Below are 26460 nucleotides of genomic sequence, written 5' to 3'. Positions count from 1 at the left end.
TATATATATATATATATATATATATATATATATATATATATATATATATATTGTCTAAAATATATCAATTTTAGTGCTCCTGCTGCTTAAATTTTCTTTATCTGCTGATTATATTGTGATTGTAAATAAACGTTTTTTTTATAAAAGGAAAATTTATGGTAGTATATCAGACATCTTCATTGAAGGCCTGAGGAGTGATTACTTAATATGGCACATTCTCTAGATGTTTAAAGGCCTTAAATGGGAGGATCAAAATTAGACAAAAAAAAATTTTTCTGTGAGGGGGGGAGCTGGATCACTCACAGAGGGAATTAATTTCCTGTATTTTTTGGATCAATCTTGGGGCATTTTTTCATGAATCATCTCCTTTTTCAGAAAACCGACCACCCAGAGGGAGAGGCAGAGGCACTGGTCCAAGATTTGGTGACAGAGAGCGCGAGGAGAGGAATAACCGACGCAATGAACAGGACAGGTATTTTAAATCTATTGTTCTTTTGTAATGCATTGAAGTTATATCTAAAAATCCATTGCTTTTACTAAATAATGGTGTGTTCGTATAGGTTGCATATGAACTGAAAGTCTAGTATTTATTAAAAGGCTTCACTCACTCAAGCTGTGATTTAAGGTAATGGTACTGATCTGAAAAGTATATTTAATTTAAATTATATTTGATTAATATTTTTTATATTAATTAATATATTAAGATATTTATTATTAAACATATCTACTAATAATATTCAATTGAAATCATATTTAATTAATGTTAATAATTAATTTATATTAATATTATTTTTGTTTTTTTATGTATTTGTTTCATTTTGTTCCCCCCCCCCCCCCCTCCCCGTTTTTTTTCTTGCCATTGAGCCTTACAGTGGAGAGTAGTGTTTTTGTTGTAAATGTATTGATGAATAAATATTTATTAATAAAAGTATCTGCTGATAATGCCAAATATTAAATAATAATATTTAATTAATGTTAATAATTAATTGATGTTAATATTTTTATAGGTATTTGTTTCATTTTGTTTCTCCCCTGTTCTTTCATGGCCATAGAGCCTTACAGTGAATATGTTGAAGTTTCATTTTTTGTAAATTTATTGGAGAATAAATAAACCCTGAATTTACTTTTATTTTAGTTAGTAGATTTAATCCCCTTTCATAGAAATAATTTTAGGGCTACCGCACCATCTTTATATATCAAATGGCTCTAGTAAAACTGAAGATTGTTCTCAAATTTCAGTTTCTGTACTAGTCATGGGTGCCCATAAGCTGAATTCCAGGGGGGGGCAAACCTTGTCTAATTGGCACTTTTAATGCTATATAAGGGAAATCTCAGAGCAAAAATATAACAATCAGGCAGCATCATTCAGCCAGGGGGGGTGTGCCCCCCTGCCGCCCCTTATGGGCGCCCATGGTACTAGTAGAATAGTCATCCAGCAGGATTAATTTGATGTTGTGCATATATTTCTTATTTTATGTATTTATTTTATCATATATTTATTTGTAAAAATTTATCTGCTGGTTAAATCTATGTGAAATTATCTAATTTCACTGCAAATGCTACTTAAAACTTCTTTATTAGGTGAGTATATTGAGTATAGTTGTAGCAATAGCTGCAACCTAGTAAACTACAATTTAAAATTGTGAGAAAACAAAAAAATAGTAAAGAAGAGAAAAACGAGGAGTATATGAGCTAGTGAAAAATGTAGAGTATAATGCAAATATTTCGGTCAAGACCTCCGCTTGACTGTCCTCAGTGCACGATAGTAAAATAAAAATTACCAATAAAAACCCAAGGATAATATGAAAAAATCAAACCTTAAAACAAAACACAACTAAAATTTAACGACCCTTTCCATGTAATGGTGAAAGGGTAACTCATTTATTGAGACTCATCTGAATAGTAATATGTTACAATGAATTTTTTTTTTATGAGAATATCAGACAAAAAACCCTCAAATATTATGTCTATTTGAAATGTAAAGTGCACTGTTGAATTTACCATAGCCAAAACCCTTTAGTGACAGATTTGATATATTGAACTGATATATTTGATACATTTTGAACTGAGCATGATATATGTCAGGCAAGCCTGTATCCAGGATTTTTATCTAAGAGGGGGTAGGTTATCAACAAAAACTTTACAAAATGTATATAAATTAATTTATTTGCGACATTGTTAATTTTTTACGAGGCGGAAAGAAATTTCGGGTTGGGGGAGGGGTGGGTTCAAACCAAGTTTAGAACACTTGGTTAAGTCTGGAATTAACATATTGTTTTCCACAAATAATTTCATTTTCTTTAAATTTGGGGTATAATTTGCATATAAGTTGTGAGAATATAACAATTTTATTTCAGAGAGTTTCAACCTAGACCTGCTGGTGATGAATCTGAAGCTGGAAATTTTGGTGGCGAGGGCTATCGAGGACGATTCCGTGGTGGCCAACGCGGGGGCGGCGGATTCAACCGAGGACGGGGTCAATTTGCTCGTGGTGGACGTGGTGGACCCCAAGACCCACGACCTAGAAGAGACTTTGACCGACGATCTGGATCTGAACAGACCGGCGTTAAATCTACAGAAAAGAAAGAAGGTGGCGGTGCCCATAACTGGGGCTCTGTTAGGGATGATATTGAGTAAGGAGTTTTCGGAATTTTAGTTTTTCCAAAATTTAGAAAAATTTTAGCACAAAAGTCCATTTAGCTGCTTACTCATTAAATCTGTTAAAAATAAATAAACTATAATATGAATAATAAAAAAAAAAATCTGAAATGAAAGTATATATATATTTATATATATATATATATATATATATATATATATATATATATATATATATATATATATATATATATATATATATATATATATATATATATATATATATATATATATATATATATATATAGTAATTACAAATTAGATCAAGTAATTTAAACATGTATTTAATTCTTTTTTCTGTATTTAAATACAAATTAACTTTTTGCAATATTCCTAAATACTTTTGTATATCAAACACAGTTTTCGAGAGTATTTACTAATTTTCCGGACTGTATTTTGTATAGTTGGCTTTTTCTTGCCGCTAGACTGCTTTGCCTTGTTTTATAACAGAATTATTTGAAAAAAACTACGTTTTCTAAAGAGTTAAAGAGGCTGAGTTACAAGGTCGAACCTTAAAACGTACAGGGATTAGAGGCACAGTTGGGGGCTACCACCCCCAAACCCCCGCTTTCGCAGCCTTTAAATATAAAAAAATTGCTTTAAACTGAAAGTAAGGAGCGACATTAAAACTTAAAAAGAACAGAAATTATTCCGTATATGAAAGAGGCTGTGCCCTCCTCAACGCCTCGCTCTTTACGCTAAAGTTTGACTTTCTCACAACTCTTTTTTTAAACAATAAAAACTTTAGCGTAAAGAGCGAGGCGTTGAGGAGGGCACAGCCTCTTTCATATACGGAATAATTTCTGTTCTTTTTAAGTTTTAATGTCGCTCCTTACTTTCAGTTTAAAGAAATTTTTTTTATATTTAAAGGCTGCGAAAGCGGGGGGTTTGGGGGTGGTAGCCCCCCAACTGTGCCTCCTAATCCCTGTACGTTTTAAGGTTCGACCTTGTAACTCAGCCTCTTTAACTCTTTAGAAAACGTAGTTTTTTTCAAATAATTTCTGCACGTTTTTGTACAGTTTATTACTTATTATTGCTTGACTAACTGTTAGCTGATCGTGTCAGGAGTTAAAGTGTGGGGGGCTTCCGCCCCCCAAACCCACCGCTCTTGAACATTCTTGTGTTAAGGCTTTTAATTCCTGAATACTCGAATCACGTCGTACTGGGTGCCTCCTAATCCCTGTACGATTTAAGGTTCGAACTTGTGACTCAGCCTCTTTAACAGCCCCCCAACTGTGCCTCCTAATCCCTGTACGTTTTAAGGGTCGACCTTGTAACTCAGCCTCTTTAACTCTTTAGAAAACGTAATTTTTTTCAAATAATTTAAAAAAGAAACTGAGTTTCTTTTCAAAGTATATAAAAAAGTTGCTCTGATGGTGAATCGAACCCGAGTTTTCCGCCTGAAAGTCTGAAGTCTCAGCCGCTGGACTATACAAACACAATAGTAATTGTTGTTTAGCAAATAGAAGGTATTTTCGACGCAAGCAAATTCCCAAAAATCTTGATATGTGGTTTTTGGAAAACAGGGAAGGAGTGATCAGATTGAGCTGAAATTTCGACGATAAGCTCCCAGGCCCCAGGAAAGCTTATCCTCTAAATTTCAGCCCGATCAGACAACGTTAAAGGGGGGTTGTGGAGGGAAAAATTAACATGGGCTAATATAGGAAAACGAGGTTTTTCGTAAATGTAAATTCGGGGGATAATTTTTTCGGTCTGAAAATATCAAAAGGCCCTAACAGGTCGAATTCTGCTTCGAATGAGTCCTCATTCAACCGGATCCGTTGCCAACTGTGGCCTGTAGGCGTGGCTAACAAAAAAAAAAGAAATGACTTTTAAGTGGCTATATTTGGTTTTTTGAAAACAGGGAAGGAGTGATCGGATTGAGCTGAAATTTCGAGGATAAGCTCCCAGGCCCGAGGAAAGCTTAACCTCTAAATTTCAGCCCCATCGGACAACGTTAAAGGGGGGCGGTGGTGGGAGGGTCGAAACTTCCGGCCCAGTTTACCCCATGAAGATAAAGTCGGAGGAGGATGAAATTTTGCAAGTTTCTTAGTTTGAGCTTGGGCTACAAAATGCGATTACCGCCGTCTCTCTGCGACCTCTAGGACCTGAAATCGCTTAACATTGTGGTGGGTCTCCTCTTTATAGAGGCACAAGTGTGCCTCCTTGATGATTTAAATATTTGACAAATAGTGAATGAAAAAAAGTACAAATGTTCAAATGTGCTTTATTTCTGTCTAGATATCTTGAACAAAGTAATAGAAATTGTTGCTAAATTTTGTACCGCTTGTATCTTGCTGTGTTGAGGCTGGTTCTTTTTATTGTGAGGTTGCTCTGTTGAGGTTGGTTCTTGCTGTGTGAGGTTGTTTTTCCCTTACTTCTTTAGCGGGTCAGTGATGAAACGTAGATTCGTATCCCCCAAAAAGAAAACGTTTCGCTAATAATCGTGTTTAAAGAAAATGTTTGTCTACAATTTATTGCTTTGTCAGGTAGGCGCAGGTGTCTGAAAATGTTTCATTTTCTAGCGTGTTCATCCCTTACTGGCTTATGAATTTTTTAAGTACATAGAGACCCAGGAGAAAAAGAAAAAAACAGAAGAACATCCGTGTTTTCTAAGACATCCTTGATGGTGATGGGTCAGGAGATGGTGTCAAACTTCCAAGTCAACCTGAAGATTGCAGTTTGGATTCTGAAGTCATAACAGAACAGCCTCCTAGAAAAAGAACTGAGCAGAGATTTCTTTGAGAAAAAGCCAAGTAAGCTTTATCAGAGGCCACTTGATCATCTTATAGTGGACTACATAATAAGAAATATGGGCCTCTTGTGACTGTGGAGAAAAAAGCTTTCAAAAACCTTGTGTAAGGCTTGGCTCAGTAGAATTCTCAACATGGTGCTGTGAAAAGGATTGTCGAAGTGCAGGGCAGATTGGGCAGGTTTACACCAAACTAAACCTACCAAAGTTGAAAGCGATTGAACTTGAGTTTCTCGATGACTATGCCAAGGTAACTGAGCCTGTTGTCAGGGCCCTTGATTTACTACAGGGGGACAAAAGCTGTTTTCTGGGAACGCTGTTTCCCACGTTCATTGCAGTAAGAGAGAAAATGGTTAACATTAAACAAAAACGTTCTATCAAGCACGCACAAGCTCTCGAGGAAATGATCTTGGATGGTTTAAAGAACAGGTTTGCATACGCTTTTACAATGCAGCTAAGTGAACCTAGTTCTAGCTAGTGGAAGGAGCTAGCTAGCTAAGTGAACCTAGCTCTAGCTAGCTAGGAGCTAGCAACAGCTAGTGGAAGCTACCTGGTTTCAAGTGAACATGGATACTGGGATATATCCGTGACCGAATCATTGATGCGATTTGTGACGAAATGAAACATTTTGTAGCCTAGAGTTTTCCAAAAGTTCAATACTGCCATGCCATCGTATGCTCCTGGAGAACGCCTTTTTCTGTTAGGGGTTCGATTTCCGCTCCAAAGCAGTGAGCTTGGAGATAAGAAGTTTTTGTTGTTAAAAGCAAACTCCCAACTTTGATAATGAATTTTTTAAGAATTTTCATCTTGAGAAAAAGATGTTTTGTAGCTTGAGTAATTGGTATCTTAAGTACGTATTTCGTAGTTATAAACAAATTCCTTCCCTGGCAATGTAGTTCCAATTACTAATTAATTACTTTATGGTATGAGTAATTTGTATATCTAATAATTAACTACATTTTAAAAGTATTTCCCACAACACTGTATATATAGGGTGATAAAGCCCTACCCTGTATTATATTAAATATGTTTGAATGCACTATCTGCCTCATAACTTAGCAATGAAATTACCTTAAATATTGCAAAATAAGTAAAACGCCTCCTATATTTTCTCCCCTATATTTTCGTGAATTGGAGTCACCAAACCTAGTAATTTGAAAATGTTTGACCTAATATTCCTCTGTTACTGCCTTCAAGGAAAAATTTGAAAAAAAAATATATTTGATAAAGCCTATTTATAAATGAACTTTCTCCTTAGCTGCTATTTAATTTATATTACCTTACAAAATATCTAAAACTTGGAAAATGTACGTATGTAGAGGGGGGGTTGAAACGTTTGGTCTGGTCACTGTAGTTGAGGCCATCAGTTATCTTATTTAATGAACTTTTGTAATTTCTACAAATCATTATCTGATTCATTGTGGTAATTCATTGTGGTACAGATTCAACTGATTGGCTTGATCAATTTTTTTTTAGCTTGTACGGCAAATGCCAAGTGATAGAGTACTTTTGAGTAAAGCCGTTTAATCTGAAACAGTCTGTGAGTTAAAAAAGAGGGTCTGACTGTTGTTAATTGAAACTTAGACAGGGGTGGGCATTCGTTGTGGCCATTATGAGTGTGTGAAAGGATGGTAAGTATCTGTTGGGTTGAATTTCATTCCCACTTTCATTGTGGTTCTAAAATCGACTGGAGTCAATATTACCTTAGTCTGGATATCAACTAAACCCGTAAGAGCCAGTGTGAATTCGAAGAACATATGTAGGCAGTCTTCCTTTTATTTAACAGTAAAGCTTAAATACAGACATTGACAAAAACGATGTGTTGTGTAGTTTTAGTTTGGTTGTACACCAGCAACTTTTGGGACAGCCAGAGATGCCAGAAGAGATAAGACAGCCACAGAAGTTTTCCTCCAAATTTAGGCCTGAGAATCAGCTGTGCTATCCCTACTCAGTGCCTATCTATCTTAGTTCTGCCCTAGAATGGACGGATGATAGACTATCTATCAACAAGTAAAATTAGTCATTTATGTCAACTTTGCTTCACACAAAAAGTGTTTGTCTTGGCTTTACTCTAATTAGCCATAGCTCTCAAGCTTTTCATCACTTCCACCAAGTTGATTTTGATTTAAAACCAACTCGGTTGAAGTGATGAAAACCTTGAGCCGTGGCTAGTAAGAGTAAGGCCAAAACAGATAGTCTCTGTGAGAGGCAAAGCTGTTATAATTTTTTCAGAACTGTATAAAAATGATTTATTTTATTTGTTGATAGTATGTCATTCATCCCAGGGCAGGACTAAGGTAGATAGGCACAGAGTAAGGATAATTCATATAGTCTATCAGTTCAGTGAGTTTGTCTTATTCATTGAGTTTGTCAGTTCAGTGAGTTTGAGAGATTGGACCAAAAGCCGCAATTAAAACTTATAAGAAGAAAAAAATTCACGGTATATGCCTCTGTTGCCACAGATGGCTACATGTTTGCCATTCTTTTGGATAAAAATTGAAATATGTTTCTCCTGATCTTAATGGACACTCAAGATATATGTGCAATGGCGTGAATCAGCACAGGCAGATCTATCCCCCCCCCTGCCCACTTAGGGCAGAGGATCAGAGTTTTCTTGGGGGGGGGGATACTGAGTCTTTTCCCCAAGGGAGTTGGTCAAAATTCAAATAGTATATTGTAAGCCTACTATTTTTTTGTCCATGGCGGGTCTTCCCTTACCTTGTTGTGCAGGTATGATGTATTCCTTTAAATAACTTATGTCACTAATCTTTTGATATGACATGACCCTCAGATGTCCGCAAACATAAAAACTGTGTTGATAAGGATTTTGTCTGAAAACTAATATGGTAAGATGTATTTGTCCTTAGTCCCCCAGTGCATCATTTAAAAAAATCCCTTACAAATAATTTTTTGAAGTAAAAAAGTTAGCTGCATAATTTATTTTTATGTATGATGAAATTGTGTTCGGGCCCATGATTATTATGATTATTGGACTTTTCCCTTCCCAGAACTGATCATACAGTTCGCATTATTCATTCAATCTTTATTCTCACACCTCAAGTCAATAAGCACTTTTAATTACAGAGGACAATTGGAAAATGCACCAGTTGAATCTTGGGGTGAAGTTGTGCCTGAAGGTGAAGCTGTTGAGGGAGCTGTTATTGAAGCTGGGGAAACTCCTGCTGAAGGTGAAGAAGCAAGTGAAGAAACCGCAGCTCCCGAAGGACCTCGCGAACTCACTTTAGATGAATGGAAAGCACTACGAGGTATAATTTTATTACTTTTTGAAAGTTGGAGAGGAAAAATATTTCATTCCTGCAAAGCTTCTGCGATATTAATTAGTGTTTAAATTAATCACTTATGGCTATTACTTTTAATTAGCCTCTATTGAGGTGGGATTTCCCACGTATTAGAAACTTGATGTTTAAGATAAAAAATGATACTGGCCTGTTAAAATCGGAAATTTTTTTTCTGTAGAAAAGGAACTTAGTAAATACAGCTAACAGGAACCATTAAATACAGGAATCATTATAATGTTCGTAAGCATGACTTGAAAATAAGTTTTTTTTTTTATATATTTTAGCTTGACATTCGTTGCCCCTCTACACATTGGAAATATGTGATTAAAGTGGGTGAATAAATATTGATTTAAGGTGATTTTGATTAACAATCGGGTACTTTCCTGCGACGTTGGGACAGTGAAAAGAAAAATTTTTCAGTTGAAGTTTAAAAAAAATCGGCACTATTGGATGCTATAAAGAAACTGAACTTTAGCATAGTATTTGAATAGTTGTAAAGGTGAATCGTCTGTTCTATTTGAAATATTACGCAAGTTTATAATTTTTCTTCTCAACCACAAAATCAAAAACCTTAGACATTGGCGGGGCTTATCAAGGAAAATGACATGAAATGGAAAATATGAAATTTATTTATTTATTTTTTAACTAACTGTTTAACTTCAAAGAAAAAAAACATTTATCTTCTCGAGTAACCCAAAATGTATAGATGTCGTAATCCATTGCTCTAAAATAGTTAGGTTTGTATACTCTGCCTAGGCTGCACAAATTTTCAGTATAAGAGATTCACTGTGTTTCCTAAGCGTATGTATTTTCAGTTTTAGTTTCATCTTAGTTTCAGTTTAGCTCTTTTTCAGTTTATTTCTGTTGTATTTTTTCAGTTGTTTGTTTAACAAGAATAGAACCTTTTTTTTCTTGCAAATTTGATAAGGCTGTTAATTCCAAGCAGAGCTTTCTAACGTATGGAAAAAACAAAGAAACGAAAAAATAGTAAACAAAACGTTGAATGACTGAAAATTAACATTGCTTGGTTTGATTGTTATTTTAAAATCGTTTTTTCTTCATTTACGTCATATAAATCAAGGTTGGTCTCAAAAAGTATTTACAGTTTTTTTAGGTACATAACTCAAGCTGGGCGAGTTGAACGTCTACTGCCAATATGACAGTTAGTCGTTTCAAAGGTGACCACCCTTGAGTCAGGTACCTACAGTAGCGCACGAGGGCGTGGTTGTAGTGGCAGATTTTTCTTATCCTTGTTTATGTAGGGATTAGGGATGGGAGTATATAGATGTTCCCCCCCCCCCCCGCACCAAAAAAAAGGTAAATAAAATGAACAAAGACAGTTACTTTTTGGATTCTTGGACATTTCTTGTTCAAATTACATAAATATTGTTTTTGCCCCATTCTCCGCTCCTGGAAAAAATCTTGGGCAAATGCCTATCTTCCAACATGTGTTGTGTTAGCTTAATTGCTCATATTTTAGTGACCATTTCTCTTGTTCTTTCAGGTGAACTTAAAAATACTGAATAATCCTTATTACAATATTAAGTTAGATTCTGCTTTACTTTTGTTATAGCATTTGTTTTGTTTTTTTACATTAATTTATGATGACCTGTGTCTGGGCCAATGAACCCGCTGATTATACAGACTTATCCTTCCATTACCTGAAATGAATAGCAAAATTATTTCCTTCTCATGAAATTTTGAAGGTGTTTGAAGTATATTTTCATCTCGTGTTCTAGGACAAAGGAAGAAACCTGAATATAACCTGAGGAAACCTGGTGAAGGTGAAGACGGAGGACAATGGAAAAAGGCGGTGGAGCTGAAAAAGAAAGAAGAATCTGACGAGGAGGAAGAAGAAGAAGAGGTTAGTTTATCTTGTGTCCTTAAAGTACCAAGGACATTAGAATTTCTGCCCCCGGGTCCAACTTAAGTTTGTTCTTTCCTGAAAACCGGGATTCTCTAAGATTTTTTTTTTTCATTGTTAGTGCTGCTAACATCTTTCTCATTGTGTAAATTCTCTCATTTATTGCTATACTGAATCATGAAGATAAACAAGCGGACACTTTGGTGTTTACACAAAAGTGAAAGGATACGATGGTACAGCCTAAATGCAATCAAGTATTTCAAGAATCTATCGGGCAGTACACCCGTTAATTATTGAATAAATATAGAGCAGTGAGAATGTCAAAAGTAAGAAAGGTGATGTTTTTCGAATTGGAACAAAAGACTTAATATTTCAACAGTCAACTAAAGGGATAAATTTGACAAAATAGGATAAATAAGAAGAGGTTATTTTTTTCTTAATTCCTAAAACAAATTGCTGCCTCCTACACCTAAAATATTCATATTAAGAAACTCTGGTTTCCGAAGATGATGAGAAATGTGAATAAACTGAATCAATTTACTACTGAATCAATTTAATCAATTTAATTCAGTAGAATCAAATTCTACTGAATCAATTTAAGATTGTCTTACTTTCGTAGCCGGCACATTAGAGGTTTTTTTTTATGGTGGATAGACTAATTCAGCAAAAACTGTTAAACTATTGAAAAATTAAAGGAAAATGTGGAAAAATTGTGATTTTCTTCTGGGAGGGGTCATCCCCCCCTTGAAAACTTATTCATATAAAAAATGACGTTATGAATAAGCCCTTGGATAGGTTGTGAAGAAATACTGTTTTCGAAAATTGAGGCCTCTATGACAAACAACGCTGAATTGAGGTCCTTCTCCAGGATCCAGCTAGGAAATTGCTTTAAGCATGATGAGCTTCATTGATAAATTTTCTTTCTATTAATCTAAATTGAATTCCTAATTTCAGAACTAATTGATCAATTAGCAGAACTAATTGATTACTTGGGAGTCATTGACTGGAGGTGCTCCAGCTGATCAGTTTGCTTATTTTTTGAGTTTATGATGGCTTACATTTACTAGCTACAATCTTTACTATCAGCAATGTTTTTGAAATTCTTAATGCTTACATGAATATATATTTACTCGTATTTGGCAAGGTTTACCTATCATCATGGCTGTATCCAGGGTTTAGATGGGGAAATCTGACTTGGTAACTGTCTCCCTGAACCCCCCCCCCCCCCAACGAAACACCTTTTTTCTTTTTAATTTTGTTATCTGACCAGTTTTGCTGTTAGTATAGGACAAAGTATCAAAAATTGGATAATTTCAAATTATCAAAATTTTGTCTTAACTCATCATATAGCGTGCAATAATTGGATAATTTCAAATTATCAAAATTTTGTGTTAACTCATCATATAGAAAAGCAAAATGTACTTTAGTTTCTTCGAACTGTTCATATTTAGTATAGAAGATGGTGTCTATGTACTTTGATACTGAACTTTGATACTGAACTTTGATACTATGTACTTTGATACTGAAATAAAATACTTTGAACTTGATAGTTTATCTGATGAAATTACGCATCCTTTTTGCCGTAATGTATACGGATATTGTGGGTGCATACCACAGTTTAATAAAAATAAAACCGACCTTAATGCATTTGATAATAATATTATTGAATGAAATAAGCTTATTCGTTTATGTCTGCTTATTTGGACCAAATTTTAGCTTCAAAACAAAAAATTCCCAAGAAGAAAGAAACGAGTTATTATTTACAAGAAATGAGTGTCTTTGTTTTAGTTTCAGTGTTTATTTTGAGGCTTGTTTTTTATATTTTCCTTCGGACTTTTTTTGTATTTTTATTATTCTGCACTGAGGACAGTTGAGCGGAGGTTTCAACCGAAATATTTGCATAATTTTTTTCACTGGTTGTTATTGTCCTCTTTTCTCTCATGGCGATTTTTTGTTTTGTCATGATTAGCCAGTGTGGTCTCAGAAATTATTTAATTTTAGCTCCCACTCCCCACGTGTCATTATTTTTTATTACGATTGTCGGAATGGTTTTCTAGCAACAGGTGTGTACAAGTCAGGCTAGCATGAAAATTGTTCTGTCTCTTTTCTTCTTTTTTTTTCAGTTTTCGCTTCTTCTTTTGTACTCAGTATTATAATAATATCAAATGTAATACCAACTGTCCCTAGCACAGACAAACAAGGGACTTTAATCGATATGAAATTTTTTATCAATAGCGTTGTTCGCCTCTAAATTTTTTTTCGTCATATTAGAACTTCTGTCTTTTGATATGGAATTTACTATTTTCTGAATATTGTATTGTGTAAAGCTTCAGTAGCTGTTAAACATTTTTTCATCTGGTCAGAAACTTACATTTCACAATGTCTGGCTAAAATTAAACTGTTCATCAGACTTAGTTTACCATTATTAGAGCTCTCATCAAAAAGGCCTCGTATTTGTCTGATTAGGCAAGAATCCATATAAGATATAACTTGGATTCCTTTTCTTAAGTCCAATTTGTATATTTTAGGTCTGAGATATGTTTAATGTTGAAATATAGATACTCCTCCTATCCCTCCATTGCAGTCTGGTCGGATACAGATCCCAAAAAGTCACAAAGGAGATTAGTCCTCACTTTGAGCCAAACTGTGTTGACATCTGATGACATTCTGGTAGATGTGATGTCCAAGACTTAACGTGTTCAGCGTTAAATTAACGTTAACATTTTTAGTGTTACTTGTCACCTGCTACTTGTACTTTCGTAGTACTTGTCAACTGATTGTTTTCATGGTCTTGTTTTTTCCTAAGGAAAAATCTGAGCTATTTCCTCTCTCCCCAATGAAAACCTGAAATGACGTCTTTAAAGTATACAGGAATGGGTCTCAGTCATTATCTTGCAAGGTTTCAAATATACTATTTATTTCTTGAAGTAATTGATAATAACGGGGAAAAAAAAGTCCAAAATTGTAAGTTTTATTAGTCATAAGTGCCTCTCAATTACTTGGATTATCTGTCTTGGCTTTTCTCTCTCTACAATTAGCCATTTCTTGATGCAACTAATGCAACCTACTGCAAAATACTTGATAACTTCAATTCAAAATCAACGGATATTCAATAATTTGAACTTAACGCCTCTTGGTCCTAATCGTTTCTGAATAAGCCTCTACCTTTAACCAGTCTAGTTTTAAATGGAGTAATTATGGAATAATAATAAATTTTCATCCAGTTTTTTGCAATCTTGCTTGCATCTCATTTTCTTATCCCTATTTAGAATGTATGGGCTTGTTTTGAAATAAAAGACAATAATAAGCTGTATTTTCAAGGAATACCCTGGCGAATTCTTGCAACGTGCTTTCTCGCTTTCGTGCTGATACTCGCTTTCGCGTGTCTGCTAACTACACAATTCTTGGCTCTTCACTTTTATTTTTGATACGTTCTGACTCTCGCTGTCGCTTTTAGTTCTCGCTGCCGCGTTTAGTTCTCGCTGCCGTTAATCTTTTTACCACATATTTCTTTGTTCCCGCTGTCACATATTTTCTAACTCCATATTTCTAAGTTATGCCCTGGGGAACATAAGGTTCTTATGGGAGAGGTAGTCGCATAAACTTCGGAGGGGGCTCAAATTGTTCGAAATTAAAAGTTCTAGATCTCATTTTAGAGTCAAAAGTGATCAGATGGCAACAAGCAATCTGCAATCTTGCTTGCGTCTCATTTTCTTCTCCCTATTTAGAATGTATGTTATGAAATAAAAGACAATAATAATCTGTATTTTCAAGGAATACCCTGGTGAATTCTTGCAACGTGCTGGGCGACAAAAACATATCGATATTGATATTCGTTTTGCTGACTCTCGTCGTGGTGGACCTGGTCGGGGTGGACCTCGTGGAAGAGGAAGAGGTGGACCCCAGCGAAATGGTGATACGGAACGGGACCGTAAGTTTGCTTATTTAGACCAAAAACGTTAAAAACATTTACGTCGAGCTTGCAGCTGTAATTTACACCATAAGGACAATATAATTGAATTTATATATCGTATTGCTATTAATTAAATTTATATTAAGTAATCATATTATTTTATATAGGACAGAGAATGTCAAGACCTATGAAACTCAGATACTTAGCATTTGTGAGACAGGGCGAGGGGTGCAGATTGAAGGATGGCAGGATTGCCAAAGATTGTCCTATTCGGCCAACCGTTTAGGGCTAAATGAAAGGCAGATTGTCCTTCGTTGGGGTGGGAGTATGAAATTTAAGGGAAATTCAATGAAAGTAGGAACTTCCTAGAGGGTGTAAAGAGGGAGGTTTAAATAGATCGAGATGGGGGAGAAGCGGGCGTAGTCGTGTTGGCGTTAGGCGGCTTGTTACTGTGATGAGTTTTTATAGTAGATCTATTGATTCACCGAGTCATGATTATGATAATCCCTCGACTTTTTCTGAATTTGCTTTAAAAAATCGGAGAACTGTTCTTTTTTCAACTAATATTCAAGGTATTCTCAATCTAAAAAACCATGTCCACTAAATTTCAATAATATAGTTATGGACAGAACTGAATATCAGCCATGGAATTAAAGCAAAATTGTTATCTCTTGTTGTTGAAATACTAAAAGCATAGAATATTTCAAAAAATAACATTCCAAAGATTGCACAGGAAACAACCTTCATTTTTGACAATTTGAGTAGTATGATTCAATCTATCATAGAAAGGGTGTATGTAACAATTGTGCTGGGTATGTATAGTTAAGTATGTTGTAACAGTTTTGTGGAGGACCTAACAGTTTTGGATAATTTTTCATAATAGTTTGTTGGGTGAGCTCTTGAATACTAAACCTGTCGTAGAAGGAGCCATTTGCATGACTGACAAACACTAAATGACAATTATCAAAAAACAAGAGCTCCCAGACAATGAAAGATATCTCATTTAAACAGCTAAATATAAACTAATCTAACCGCAGGGAGATGCTTTGTCCTTTCCCCGCCACAATTGTTTCCAAAAGACGTACGTAAAAACAGAAGCAAAATCAAGAAAAAGAAGTTAACTAACAAGCGAGGATTTTTTTCCGCCATAAAAACAAGAACAAAAGCAGATATATTGGCTTAGACCTCCACTGAGCGGTGTTGTACTATAAAAAACCTAACCTTTGGAAGTAAATAGGGAAAAGGAGCAACTTTACGAAAGAGAATAAGTACCTGAAAATCAAAACAGAAATGAAATAACTCCAAAAATGAAGAAGAACTGAAGAATGGGCAAGGGAGAAGAACTTTAAAAATGGAGCTGGGCGTGGCTAAAGAGGCTCGCTGTCTAATAATTTAATTTGCAATTACAATAATAATGGATTTTTTTGTATTAAAGTTCTCTGTTCCGGAACCTTTGAACTCTGAATATGTACTGAACCTCTTTATTATGGCTGTGATAAAAAAGGTTTGTAAAAATATCCCCTGTATCTCTATTTAAAGCAGATCTTTATATATGTTTTTTTCTAATTACTTCCCTAGTATGGTAAACCTCATTAAAACCACATTAAAACCTCATTAAACCATAAAAGATTAGGGTTTACCCCATCAAAAAGGTGGTGTAGGGGTCCTCGCCCAATCAGTTGGGGTCCAAAGCAGAATGAAAATCATCCTTTTTACTCTAAGTCTTGAAAGATTTTATCTAAAGTTCGACGTTAACATTCCTTTGATAGGTTCTTCGGTTATTCATTTCTTCAGTTTTGGCTCTTCATTTCTGTTTTTGTTTGTTCATTTTCTTTGTACGGTATGCATTGCTAATGTAGTCTCAGAACGTATTTGCTTAATAGGCCTCAACTTGCAATTGGTTTGAACTCCTTACGGGACATTATAACCACAAATATTCTTATTTATTCTATAAAATTTATAATGAATTTTTTAATAAAAGTTAGATTTTAGAAAGTTTTTAATAAAATTAAATGTAGACAAATTTGTATCAAATTTATTATTCTAATTTATTTATCTTTTTATTCTAATTCTTATTTATACTCTAAATATTTTTCTCAAATATTCTTATATAACCACAAATTATTTTATTTTAATCCAAGTTAATAAAGTTTAAACTGAATATTAGTATTTTGAATAATTGTTTTCATCCAACGGCTTTTGTTTTAGGACTCTTGTTACATGTGATTTAGTTTGAAGGACTGTTAAGTTTGTAGGCCATGAATAAATATTGTCTGATGTAGAAAATGTGCCTATTATTTTGCATCCTATTTTGTCGTTACGTAACCGAACTTTGAAGTAGAAAACATGAAGTCTTCTCAAGTTGGTTTGTTAGGATGTGAGGATGGTCAAGGTAGTAGCTGTGGGTAGGGATTTTGGAGTGCTCGAAGATACTTCTAAGTCCTCATCTCTCCCCCAGGAAAATTTTTAGAGGAACTGAACATTAGACATCAGAACCGTAGTTCTAAGAAAAGTAGTTTCTAAAAAACAAAATTGTAATGAATCTATCTCAATCTTCTATGAGGTATGTTTAAAAACTTGTTTTGCTGCTAAGCAGGGGATTTTACGAAAATTTTCCCCAGAGGGAGGGGCGTAAGGTTGAAAAAAATGTCATATAATGCAAGAGTTACTCGTCCTGGAAATTTGTCTACTCCGTAAATGGAACTAGGGGATGACCCGATGGTCCGTGTAAGGGACTGAGAAGATTTCCTGAATTATCTGTAATTTATGTCCTGATTTGTCTGTAAGTACATTTGTGTGTACTACATCCGAAGTTAAGTTTTGACAGAGGGTGAACTAAAACTGGAGTATGAACGCGAACAAAAGATTTCTTATGCCCTAGTTTGGGCTAAAACTCTACCTATTACACTCAGTAATATCAAGCTTGATGATTGGTCCAAAAATGGTGAATGTCGACTGTCACCGGTGAATGTCAACAAACACCAAATACGCCAGTGAAAGATCAAATAATTCACTACAGTCTTGTGCATTCGGACTCTCACCGGTGTATGTCGACAATCACAGATATGCTCTGGTGAATGTCTTAAAAAGAGGAAAAACTTCGAATCCTTAAAACCCAATCTTATGAGTGTCAAAGAGAGGAAAAAAAACAATCCTTATCTCTAATTAGATAACCAAAATGTTTTTGCGGTTGTTGATGGAATAGAAGACTTCGACAGTTATAAACTTACAAATGAAAGGTACCCTCAAGCAGCTTTGCACACGTAATCAGTTTTGTAATTTGTAAAGAAAAGTTATTTTCACGAAATTTCGATGAGAGAAGCAGCTGCAGCTAATTCGAGAAGCGATGAGAAAGGCTATACACGCTGTCATTGCAAAGGAAGTGTTCCACAGACAAATGCAGTTGCAATAACAAGGACCTTCTCTGCAATTCAAAGTGTCATAATAGTTTAAGTTGTTGCAATAAATTAGGTATTGCAATCACTTAATTTAGTAGATTTCACGTTCTTTCAATATTTTTAATATTTTGTGCTCCAGTAATGTTGCAATCAGATAATGGTAGAGAATTCAGTAATCAAGTCATACCGAAATTGGTGCTATGTGAAACTTTTTATTACTATTATTTTCTTTTCTCATTAAAAATGTATCGCGACTGAATTACGGAGAAGAAAAACATAATCTCAGAAATGCTGAATATTTATCATTAGTGCATGGTAAATGTCGACATTCTCCGGTGAAAGTCAGAACTAGGATATTTAGCAAATATTTCGGACATACGCCAAGCGACCATGTTTTTGTTGACATTCACCGGTGAATGTTGACACTCAACAGATTTCGGACATTTACAGTAACAGGTATACATATATGTTATATTAATTATTATTTATTGTTGTATTTAATTAAATATTATTATTTTATTAACAATCTATGATATATTATTTCATGCATGCTGAAAAATCATACTGCTTATCTGTTAGAGCCATTAAACAATTCAACTGTTTCTGTCGCTTTGTACTACCCAAATCGGATATTTGTCGTGTCTGTCAAATTTGGTTTTATTAACAAGTGGTAGTTGTTTGTGGTAGTTGGTATTTTGTTTGTGGTAGTTGGTAGTGGTAGTTTCCCTCTAGCATTAAGCATTAACTATTATTTTGTTTGTGATAGTTGGTAGTGGTAGTTTCCCTCTAGCATTAAGCACTTTTTGCATCTGGGCCCGTTATTGTTGGCTTTCCGTTGAAATATTCCTTAAAAATACTCCTTGTAGGTCCTGAAGAAGGTCGAGAAGGTCGTGGTGATTACGAAGAAAGATCTCGTGGTGGGCGTGGCGGAGGGCGTGGTGCCCCACGAGGCGGAGCTACTAGAGGAACTCGTGGAGGTGTTACGGTAAGTGTGCAACTTTCTCTTCTTTTCAGAAGCAAATAAGAACAATTTAGAGTCCTTCTTAGGTGGATTCTCGTCATAAATGTCTAGTTTTAAATTTGAAAAGTCTCTTGAATGGCAGAAACTAACAACACTTTAAAATGGCTCTCGTGAAGTGTTTTGTTACTACAGAAACCTGCTATAACAGATGGCTGACCCTGCTGATCTAGCCAAGTTCGCATTGGAAATGTTTTTGATACATCAATTGACTCTCGATAACTAGCTGTTTCCAAATTTCAGAATTGAAAAGTAATAACGAAAAACAAAGTAATAAGGACATTACAAAAAAAATAAGTAATTAGTAATAAATAAAAAGTAAAAGTAATAACGAAAAAAATATATTAAACACCCAGTTGGTTGTCAGGGAGTAATGGAGATTTGTAGAACAATCAAACCATGGTTTTGCAGTTTATTGGTTATAATGTTCTTTTTGTTATAAGTTATAGGTTATAAGTTTATTGGTTATAAAAGCACAAAATGCTTTTTATTAATTCTTTAATCTATATTTCGAAGCCTGCAAATTTCGGTTAAAAGAAGATTAGGATCTTCAAGCACGAAATGCTTTTTATTAATTTTTTTTATGTATATTTCGAAGCCTGCAAATTTCGGTTAAAAGAAGATAAGGATCTTCAAGCACGAAATGCTTTTTATTAATTTTTTAATCTATATTTCGAAGCCTGCAAATTTCGATTAAAAGAAGATTAGGATCTTCAAGCACGAAATGATTTTTATTAATTTTTTAATCTATATTTCGAAGCCTGCAAATTTCGGTTAAAAGAAGATTAGGATCTTCAAGCACGAAACAACTTTTTAATCTAAATTTCGAAGCCTACAAATTTCGGTTAGAAGAAGATTAGGATTTTTAAACACGAAACACACCTTTATATTTGTTTTTTAATCTAAATTTTGAAACTTACAAATTTCGGTTAGAATAAGATTGGGATTTTCAAGTATGAAACATAGCTTTATATTCATTTTTAGTCTATATTTCGAAGCCTGATAATTTTGACGTCAAAATACGAACTTTTTTGTCCCCCAGGCCTATCGTAGCTCTATCTATATTAAAACCCTGGTTTTCTAAGATTTTTCTTTGGTTATTTCAAAATTATGAAGTTTTCAGGGGAGTACCAAATTTCCGTCAGTGTTACCATGTTGAACCATGAAAATAGATAAGCAAAACTAATCATTTATTTATTTAATTAAATCAAACAGTTTGGGGAGCTGATTTTTTTCATTTTTTATAAATAGTTGAGAAATTAAGGTACTAAGGCTGAACCGTGTTACCATGTTGAACCGCGAAAATAGATAGGCAAAACTAATCATTTATCTCTTTATTTGAACAAACAGGCTGGGGAGCTGATTGATTTCATTTTTTATTGCTAGCTGAGAAACTAAAGTACTAAGGTCATCAAAATGAAAACTCTACTGCCCTGGGCTCGTCTTAGGCCTGTTCATACCCGAAAACCGTGATTTTATAAGTTTTTTGTTTTGGTTGGTTAAATTTTTAGGGGAGCAACTATTTTTAATAACTTAATTATTAATAAGCAACTATTTTAAACCGTGATTTTATAAGTTTTTTGTTTTGGTTGGTTAAAATATGAAGTTTTTAAGGGAGCACTGTTATATTCTTGTCGATGTTGCTACGTTGAATTGTTAAAATAAGCAATCAAAACTAATTACTTAACTTAAACACAGCTCCTTTGCCTTCAAAGTTCTAACAAAAACAAATTGACTCCCAAAGACTCCGAAACCTTCGAATGAAAGCTAAAGCTTCTTAAGCTCTTTAGTGCCATTTTTAGCTTGTTTTTGTTCCACCTTCGTTTCTTTTGTATGTTTTTTTTTATTTAGCGCTCACTACTATCAATAACTGCAGAAAATTGAATATTTTTCATTAATAGTTGAATTTTCGGTTTTTAGATTTCTGTCACAGAAATTATTTTTAGCTTTTTTTAATATTCTGGCTTGAAAACCCATTTCTGTAAGAACCATCCACCTCTTCCAAATATCATGATCTAACCTAAAAATTTAATCGATTCACTACATGAACATAAACATGTTGATAATATAGTGCCCAATCTTAGAAGCGAATGCCGAAATAATCTTTGGATATTTATTGTCAAGTGTCTGACTTTTTCATCCAGTGTCTATATTTTACTTTCCGTCCATAGAATTGATCTACTGGTAAGGCAATATCCAGGGGGGGGGAGTACCAGATTTCAGGTACCAAATGGGTCTGATTTAACTGATGAAGTGGACACTTGCATAACCACATATATCTTGAAAATAAATAAATCACAAATTCAACTTTTAATGAATAAGCTCATTTTTTGCTAATTCTCTACCCATATTTCTTCTATTTTTTATTTGGTGCCCACTACTACTGAAAACTGCATAAGTGAAAGTATTTTTCATTAAAAATTAAATTCATAGCTAATCACATATCGTTATATGACGAAATACTTTAATGAACCACTTGGTTTATGATCCTCACAACAGAGTTTACCCTGTTTCGTCTTGTGACTGGGGCAACACTAAGGAAGAGGTTTATAGAGGAGTTAGGTAAAGAAACTTAAATTTCCGTTTAGGTAAGGGGGAAAAAAATTTTTCGCCTGTCCTCTCAAAAGAGTATCGTCCATGATTTGTTTTTAATGCTTAGTCCGCAAATTAGTCATTTGCCTGCAAAAAGTAATATGGCGAGAAAACGCAACAATAAAATCAGAATGAGAGATGTGATGGGAATGGATATCAAAACTGTCAAATTAAGAACCGAATTTAGCGGCTTTTTTAAATTCGTTTTTCACAAGAGGTTTTTTTTTTTTTTTTTTTTTTTTTTTTTTTTTTTTTTTTATAGTTCAAGCGTTCTTTGTAAGAACGACTAGCATGCCATCTTTTGTCTCGTGAGCATCAAATAATTGTATTTTTCTAGTTAATTTGTTTTATTCTTTTCCAGCGTACCAATGGTGGTGGCGCTTCAGCTCCCCGAGTGGATGACGAAGCCGACTTCCCAGCTCTAATGTAAACTGCTGCATTTTTAGCGTCTCATGGAGTGAGCAGGCGTCAATCAGTAGTGACAGAGTGCGCACTTACCCTGGCTATTTGTTTTGATAGTAATGATGAAAATTAAAACAAAAATGAATTGAGCAGTCGTGAGCATGCGTGTTTGGTACTTAAAAATGGAGCAACTAGTCTCTTTGGTCTCAGTGCTGGATGCCGATATGTGCTGTGAGCAGCAAGAATTACGTAGAACCGGTTCTTTTTTAAAGGAAAAATAGAAATGTGACCTGATCTAATGTACTTCCAGTATTAAATTATTGGGTTCTATTCATTTTCCTTCTTTTTTGTGATTCTCTCAATGAAGAAAGTTGTCATTTTGATCTATATCCCAACATGAGTGCTCGGTCTGCATTGTTGATTATGTCCATCAAGGATTCTTTTAGAGTGACCCAATTTTAAGTGTTTTGTAAATGAAGTTGCAGCGATGTTCAATAAATTGGCCGATCAGGCGCCCCTCTCAACCTTCTTGAATTTAATATTTAGGTTCTAGCTGGTCAGAATAAGTCCTACTGAGGAGAGCCTGATCCACTCGTTGTTTGGGTAAATGGCTTAATTGTTCCCAGGTTAATTGTTGTGCAGTTTCTTGAACATAACTGGGATCGTCAGTAAGATTTATGTGATGTCATTTAGAAGTAGAATTATCTGTCACTAATAAGTTTTAGAGGATGAAGGGAACTCCAATTTAAAGGCTGATATTTTCCAGGGCATTCTTTTACATTGTGCTGCTAGAAGAGGTGAGCAAGACATCTGTAAGTTATCCGTTCTAGTTCCAAAAGATTTAAAAATGGATGGCCCTGGTGTTAGTGAGGGTACATTGTTACATTGAGCTGTAATTGTAGGGGAAATATCTATGACCAAATATTATAGTTGCAGCAATATCTGCAACCTGAAAAGAAATGGCCCATAGTAGCCGAAAGTATAACAACAACAAAAATGGGAGCAAAAGAAAATTAGTCGTGTTGTGCGATAATTTGATTAACCGATATATCGATATTTGATATATCAGTATTTCGAATTATTTTTTCAACCCAGATTAACTCACGGTTTTGAAAAAGATCAATGACGAAAATTGTAATTAAAAAGTATGCTTCATATTGTTTTGTTTTTTTTCAAATTTCAGACAACAAGAACAGACTTCGATTACATAACTGAATAACACAAAAACCCAGAAATAAAATTACTTTGGACAAAGAAAAATAAATTACTGGCTATTTTTGGCTATTTAAAAACAACAACGTGTCAATGTTTTTCCCTGAGAGTTTGTTCCGTCTTTAAGTGCGCAGTCTTGGAAAACACTCACAGAAGGATCACTGGTGGCGGTCACGGACGTTAATTCAATAGCAACCTCGTATGGGTATTATTGAGACCCTATAAAAACATATAGTATAAGCAGAACACGGCCATGCAACACAGTATTCGAAAATTCAAATCACAATATAGTAACATAAAGTTACTCTCCTCTACCGGCAAAAAAAAAACATTACACATATACCATATTAACAAATATTGTGTTAATACATATTAACACATATTACTTTTATTAAACACATTTAAAAACACAAGGTCATACAACATATAATTCTATAATATGCATTACATAAAATAGCATAAATTATAATCATCCCCCCCCCCTCACAAAAAAATGTGCTACTTTTCTTTTTTTCCCTCTTCAGTACCAGGTCCTTTTTAAAATTGTCAGCAGGATCCCGGGAACTCATGGGCATCACATTCTAAAAATTTAATTATTAAATCAGAGCTGCTGACACCCAGCCAGAATGTGTGCTACACAGGGTTGCCACCCTTAGTGATTTATCGCTATTTCTAGTGATTTTTTATACTGCTAATACTAAAAAATCACTAAATTTGCATATAAATCATTAGATTATTGAAGAAATCAACCCAAAAATCACTAAAATCTTTTGATTTTTTTGTCACTGGGTGGCAACCCTGGTGCTACATCCTCAGCTCCTGTATTGCATATGGGACAAGATTTTATTCGTTTGTTAGGCCATCCCTTTTCTTTCAAATTTTTTCTTTTCTATTTCTAATAGTAGACAATTTGCTCAAACACGTAAGCATGTCCTTAATGTCTTGGGCGGCAAATCTAATTTAAAACAGTATTCAAAATAAAAATCTTTAGCTTAGGCATAAAACTTTAACATCTTTGACCTCCTTACTGCTAAGATCCAAATCCAGATTTCCTAGTATTTCACTAAATCTAGACCGAGCCATAAGAGACTCCCACAACTAAGTGGATCAGTGTTCCTTGGGCCCGTAAATCTACGGAAAATCTCCAGAGCGATGAGATTCGGCTACTGATGAAGCAAGCTTTGACTTCTAAAAATATGTCATTTAATACTGGATTTATTCTGTCGTAGTTGAATCAAAGGAGCTGTCACTAGACTTGCATATGCTGATACAGGTTCAGTATCCAGCAAGGCGAAATCCATCCCTCTTGCAATTTAACTCTCAACTTGGAGAAGATCGTCAGGGAAGATATACTACAACAACACACTGCAGCACCAAGCCGCCAAAGGCCAAAACAGTTACGCACGCTCTTCCTCCATACTAATCCATACAAAGCCTCCCTCTTCAAACCCTCCCAAAAAGTTCCAATCCCCTTTAACTATTTTCTTAATGCATCAAGCATCCCCCTTTCGGGGAGGGACCTGATTTTCGTTTGACCCTATACGGTTGGCCGCAAGGACGATCTTTGGCAAGTTGTTATCCTTCATCTGCTGAACGTGTCCTACCCATCTCAGCCTTTCTCTCATTACAACCCTAGAAAACAGGATTGGGCGACATTTTTTGAGCAGCTTGCTATTTGGGATACGATCAGTCAGCTGGGTACCCAAAAGAATCCATTGGCAATTTCTCTGGAGCCGTCCAGTAAATTCTCCTTCGTCTTTCGGAGTGCCCACACTTCAGAAACATACTTGACCACTGCCATCACTGTAACCTCCGATATTCTAACTTGATTAAGACACTTATCTCCCTTTTCTTCTAAACTTTTTTCAACAGTGAAGGAACATCCAGGGCCTTAGCTATTTTACTTTTAACATTTTCACCGCACCCAACTTCTTTACTAATAATTATTCTTTACTTCTTTACTAGGTAAGTGAAGCTGTCCACTTGATCAATCTTTGCATTACCCAGCATCCCCTCCTCACCTTCACTTATTCCTAATCTTAGAAACTTAGTCTTTTAACATTAATTTTCCAACCTATTCTCGTACAAAGAAAATTCATTCATTTGCCAATATTTTCACCTAGAAGGCTCAAATTATCAGCATAATCTAAGCCTGGGAGAGTTTTACTTCTCCAGTTGATTTCTTGTTCTACCATTGTCTTTGCCGCGATCCTTCGGACAAAATCTTAATCTGAATGAGATAGAACTTAACTCTGCTAAACTCTTGATTTAATTCAAAACCAGCCATTAGCCTCATTTCCTATCCTAACCACTGCAATGTTATTCTCGTCACTTTAATGTATTTATCTGGCATATAATACAAGAATAGGAACTTCGCTAAAGCTTTTTTACTGGCTGAACCAAACAGTTACTCATAATCTATAAAAAAAGGGGATTTGATGACTCAGCAGAGATATACGTTTTCTTGAAACTTGGATCAAGGTGTGATAAGACCAATGCTTAACAAACTAGAAAGCGTTTATCCAGTCAAGCCTTTCAGCCACATTTGAGAGTTCACCCGCACTAAACGTAGTTTGAGAGCAGGCTATGTATCAGTATGTACGAGTCAATGGATTGGGTATGTTATTCCTCTTCTTCTTGACCATTTGCGAATTATATTCTTCTGTTGAATCTTTCGGCTGGACGTTCACCGTTAGATGTCAGAAAAAGGCCGAAAATGGCAAAAAAATTCCCAATATCATTTTTGATATCGATACTTGTTCCGATATATCGATTTTGAATATCACCCAACATTAGAAATTTTATAGCATTAAAAAACAATTGGCGAAGGCAAAATGTTTTTATTATAATAGAAAAAAATTAGCTAGCATGATAAAACTCAATAAAATTAAGGACAACTTGTTTTGTAGAAGTTTCTAACTCCTTAACCACCTAAGCTGGCACACATCCCGGGTTGGTAAACGCTTGCTCATTAAGGAATGATGATACACACTTGTATCATTAATGAGCAAGAAACTACTAGTGTCAGTAATGACATACACATTGTTCATCAACATACTATTAAAGCAGAGTATCATTCAAGTGTTAAAAATTCAGATGGTTGAGCGGGGACGTAGGTTTATTTTTAAGATTAGTCAATTTTTTCGCATAATTATTTAATTGAATTAGTAGGAAAATGAATAAAGAAATAAATTAGTGATCTCATATTAATTTTTTTTTATTCTCGTTAGCGGAATTCGTCAATGTAAGATTATTCCAATCTTAAAAGAATGCTAATTATTTACTTATTATTCTAAAATACAGGTCAATAACAACTGCGCAATGGCAATGTTTCCAAAATATACGAATTTCT

The 26460-nt window shown here is 34.7% G+C and overlaps 1 protein-coding gene across 1 annotated transcript in view; it reads left to right on the top strand.

The window, feature by feature from the left end:
* LOC148944116 (uncharacterized) overlaps positions 1-21987 on the top strand; it is a 30577-nt gene extending 8590 nt beyond the window's left edge. The window contains exons 2-8 of the mRNA XM_089100830.1: positions 376-472; positions 2358-2633; positions 8495-8676; positions 10449-10573; positions 14348-14504; positions 18751-18869; positions 21856-21987. Of these exons, the coding sequence (XP_088956956.1) occupies positions 376-472; positions 2358-2633; positions 8495-8676; positions 10449-10573; positions 14348-14504; positions 18751-18869; positions 21856-21924 (1025 nt within the window). The 3' untranslated portion in view covers positions 21925-21987. The remainder of the gene's footprint in view (positions 1-375; positions 473-2357; positions 2634-8494; positions 8677-10448; positions 10574-14347; positions 14505-18750; positions 18870-21855) is intronic.
* The last annotated feature ends 4473 nt before the right edge of the window (positions 21988-26460 follow it).

This window comes from Artemia sp. Qi Xiang Cuo, chromosome 14, assembly GCF_049724085.1.
Source record: "Artemia sp. Qi Xiang Cuo chromosome 14, ASM4972408v1, whole genome shotgun sequence".
In the NCBI taxonomy this organism is placed as follows: Eukaryota; Metazoa; Arthropoda; class Branchiopoda; order Anostraca; family Artemiidae; genus Artemia; species Artemia sp. Qi Xiang Cuo.
This window is presented reverse-complemented; position numbering and strand designations above follow the sequence as displayed.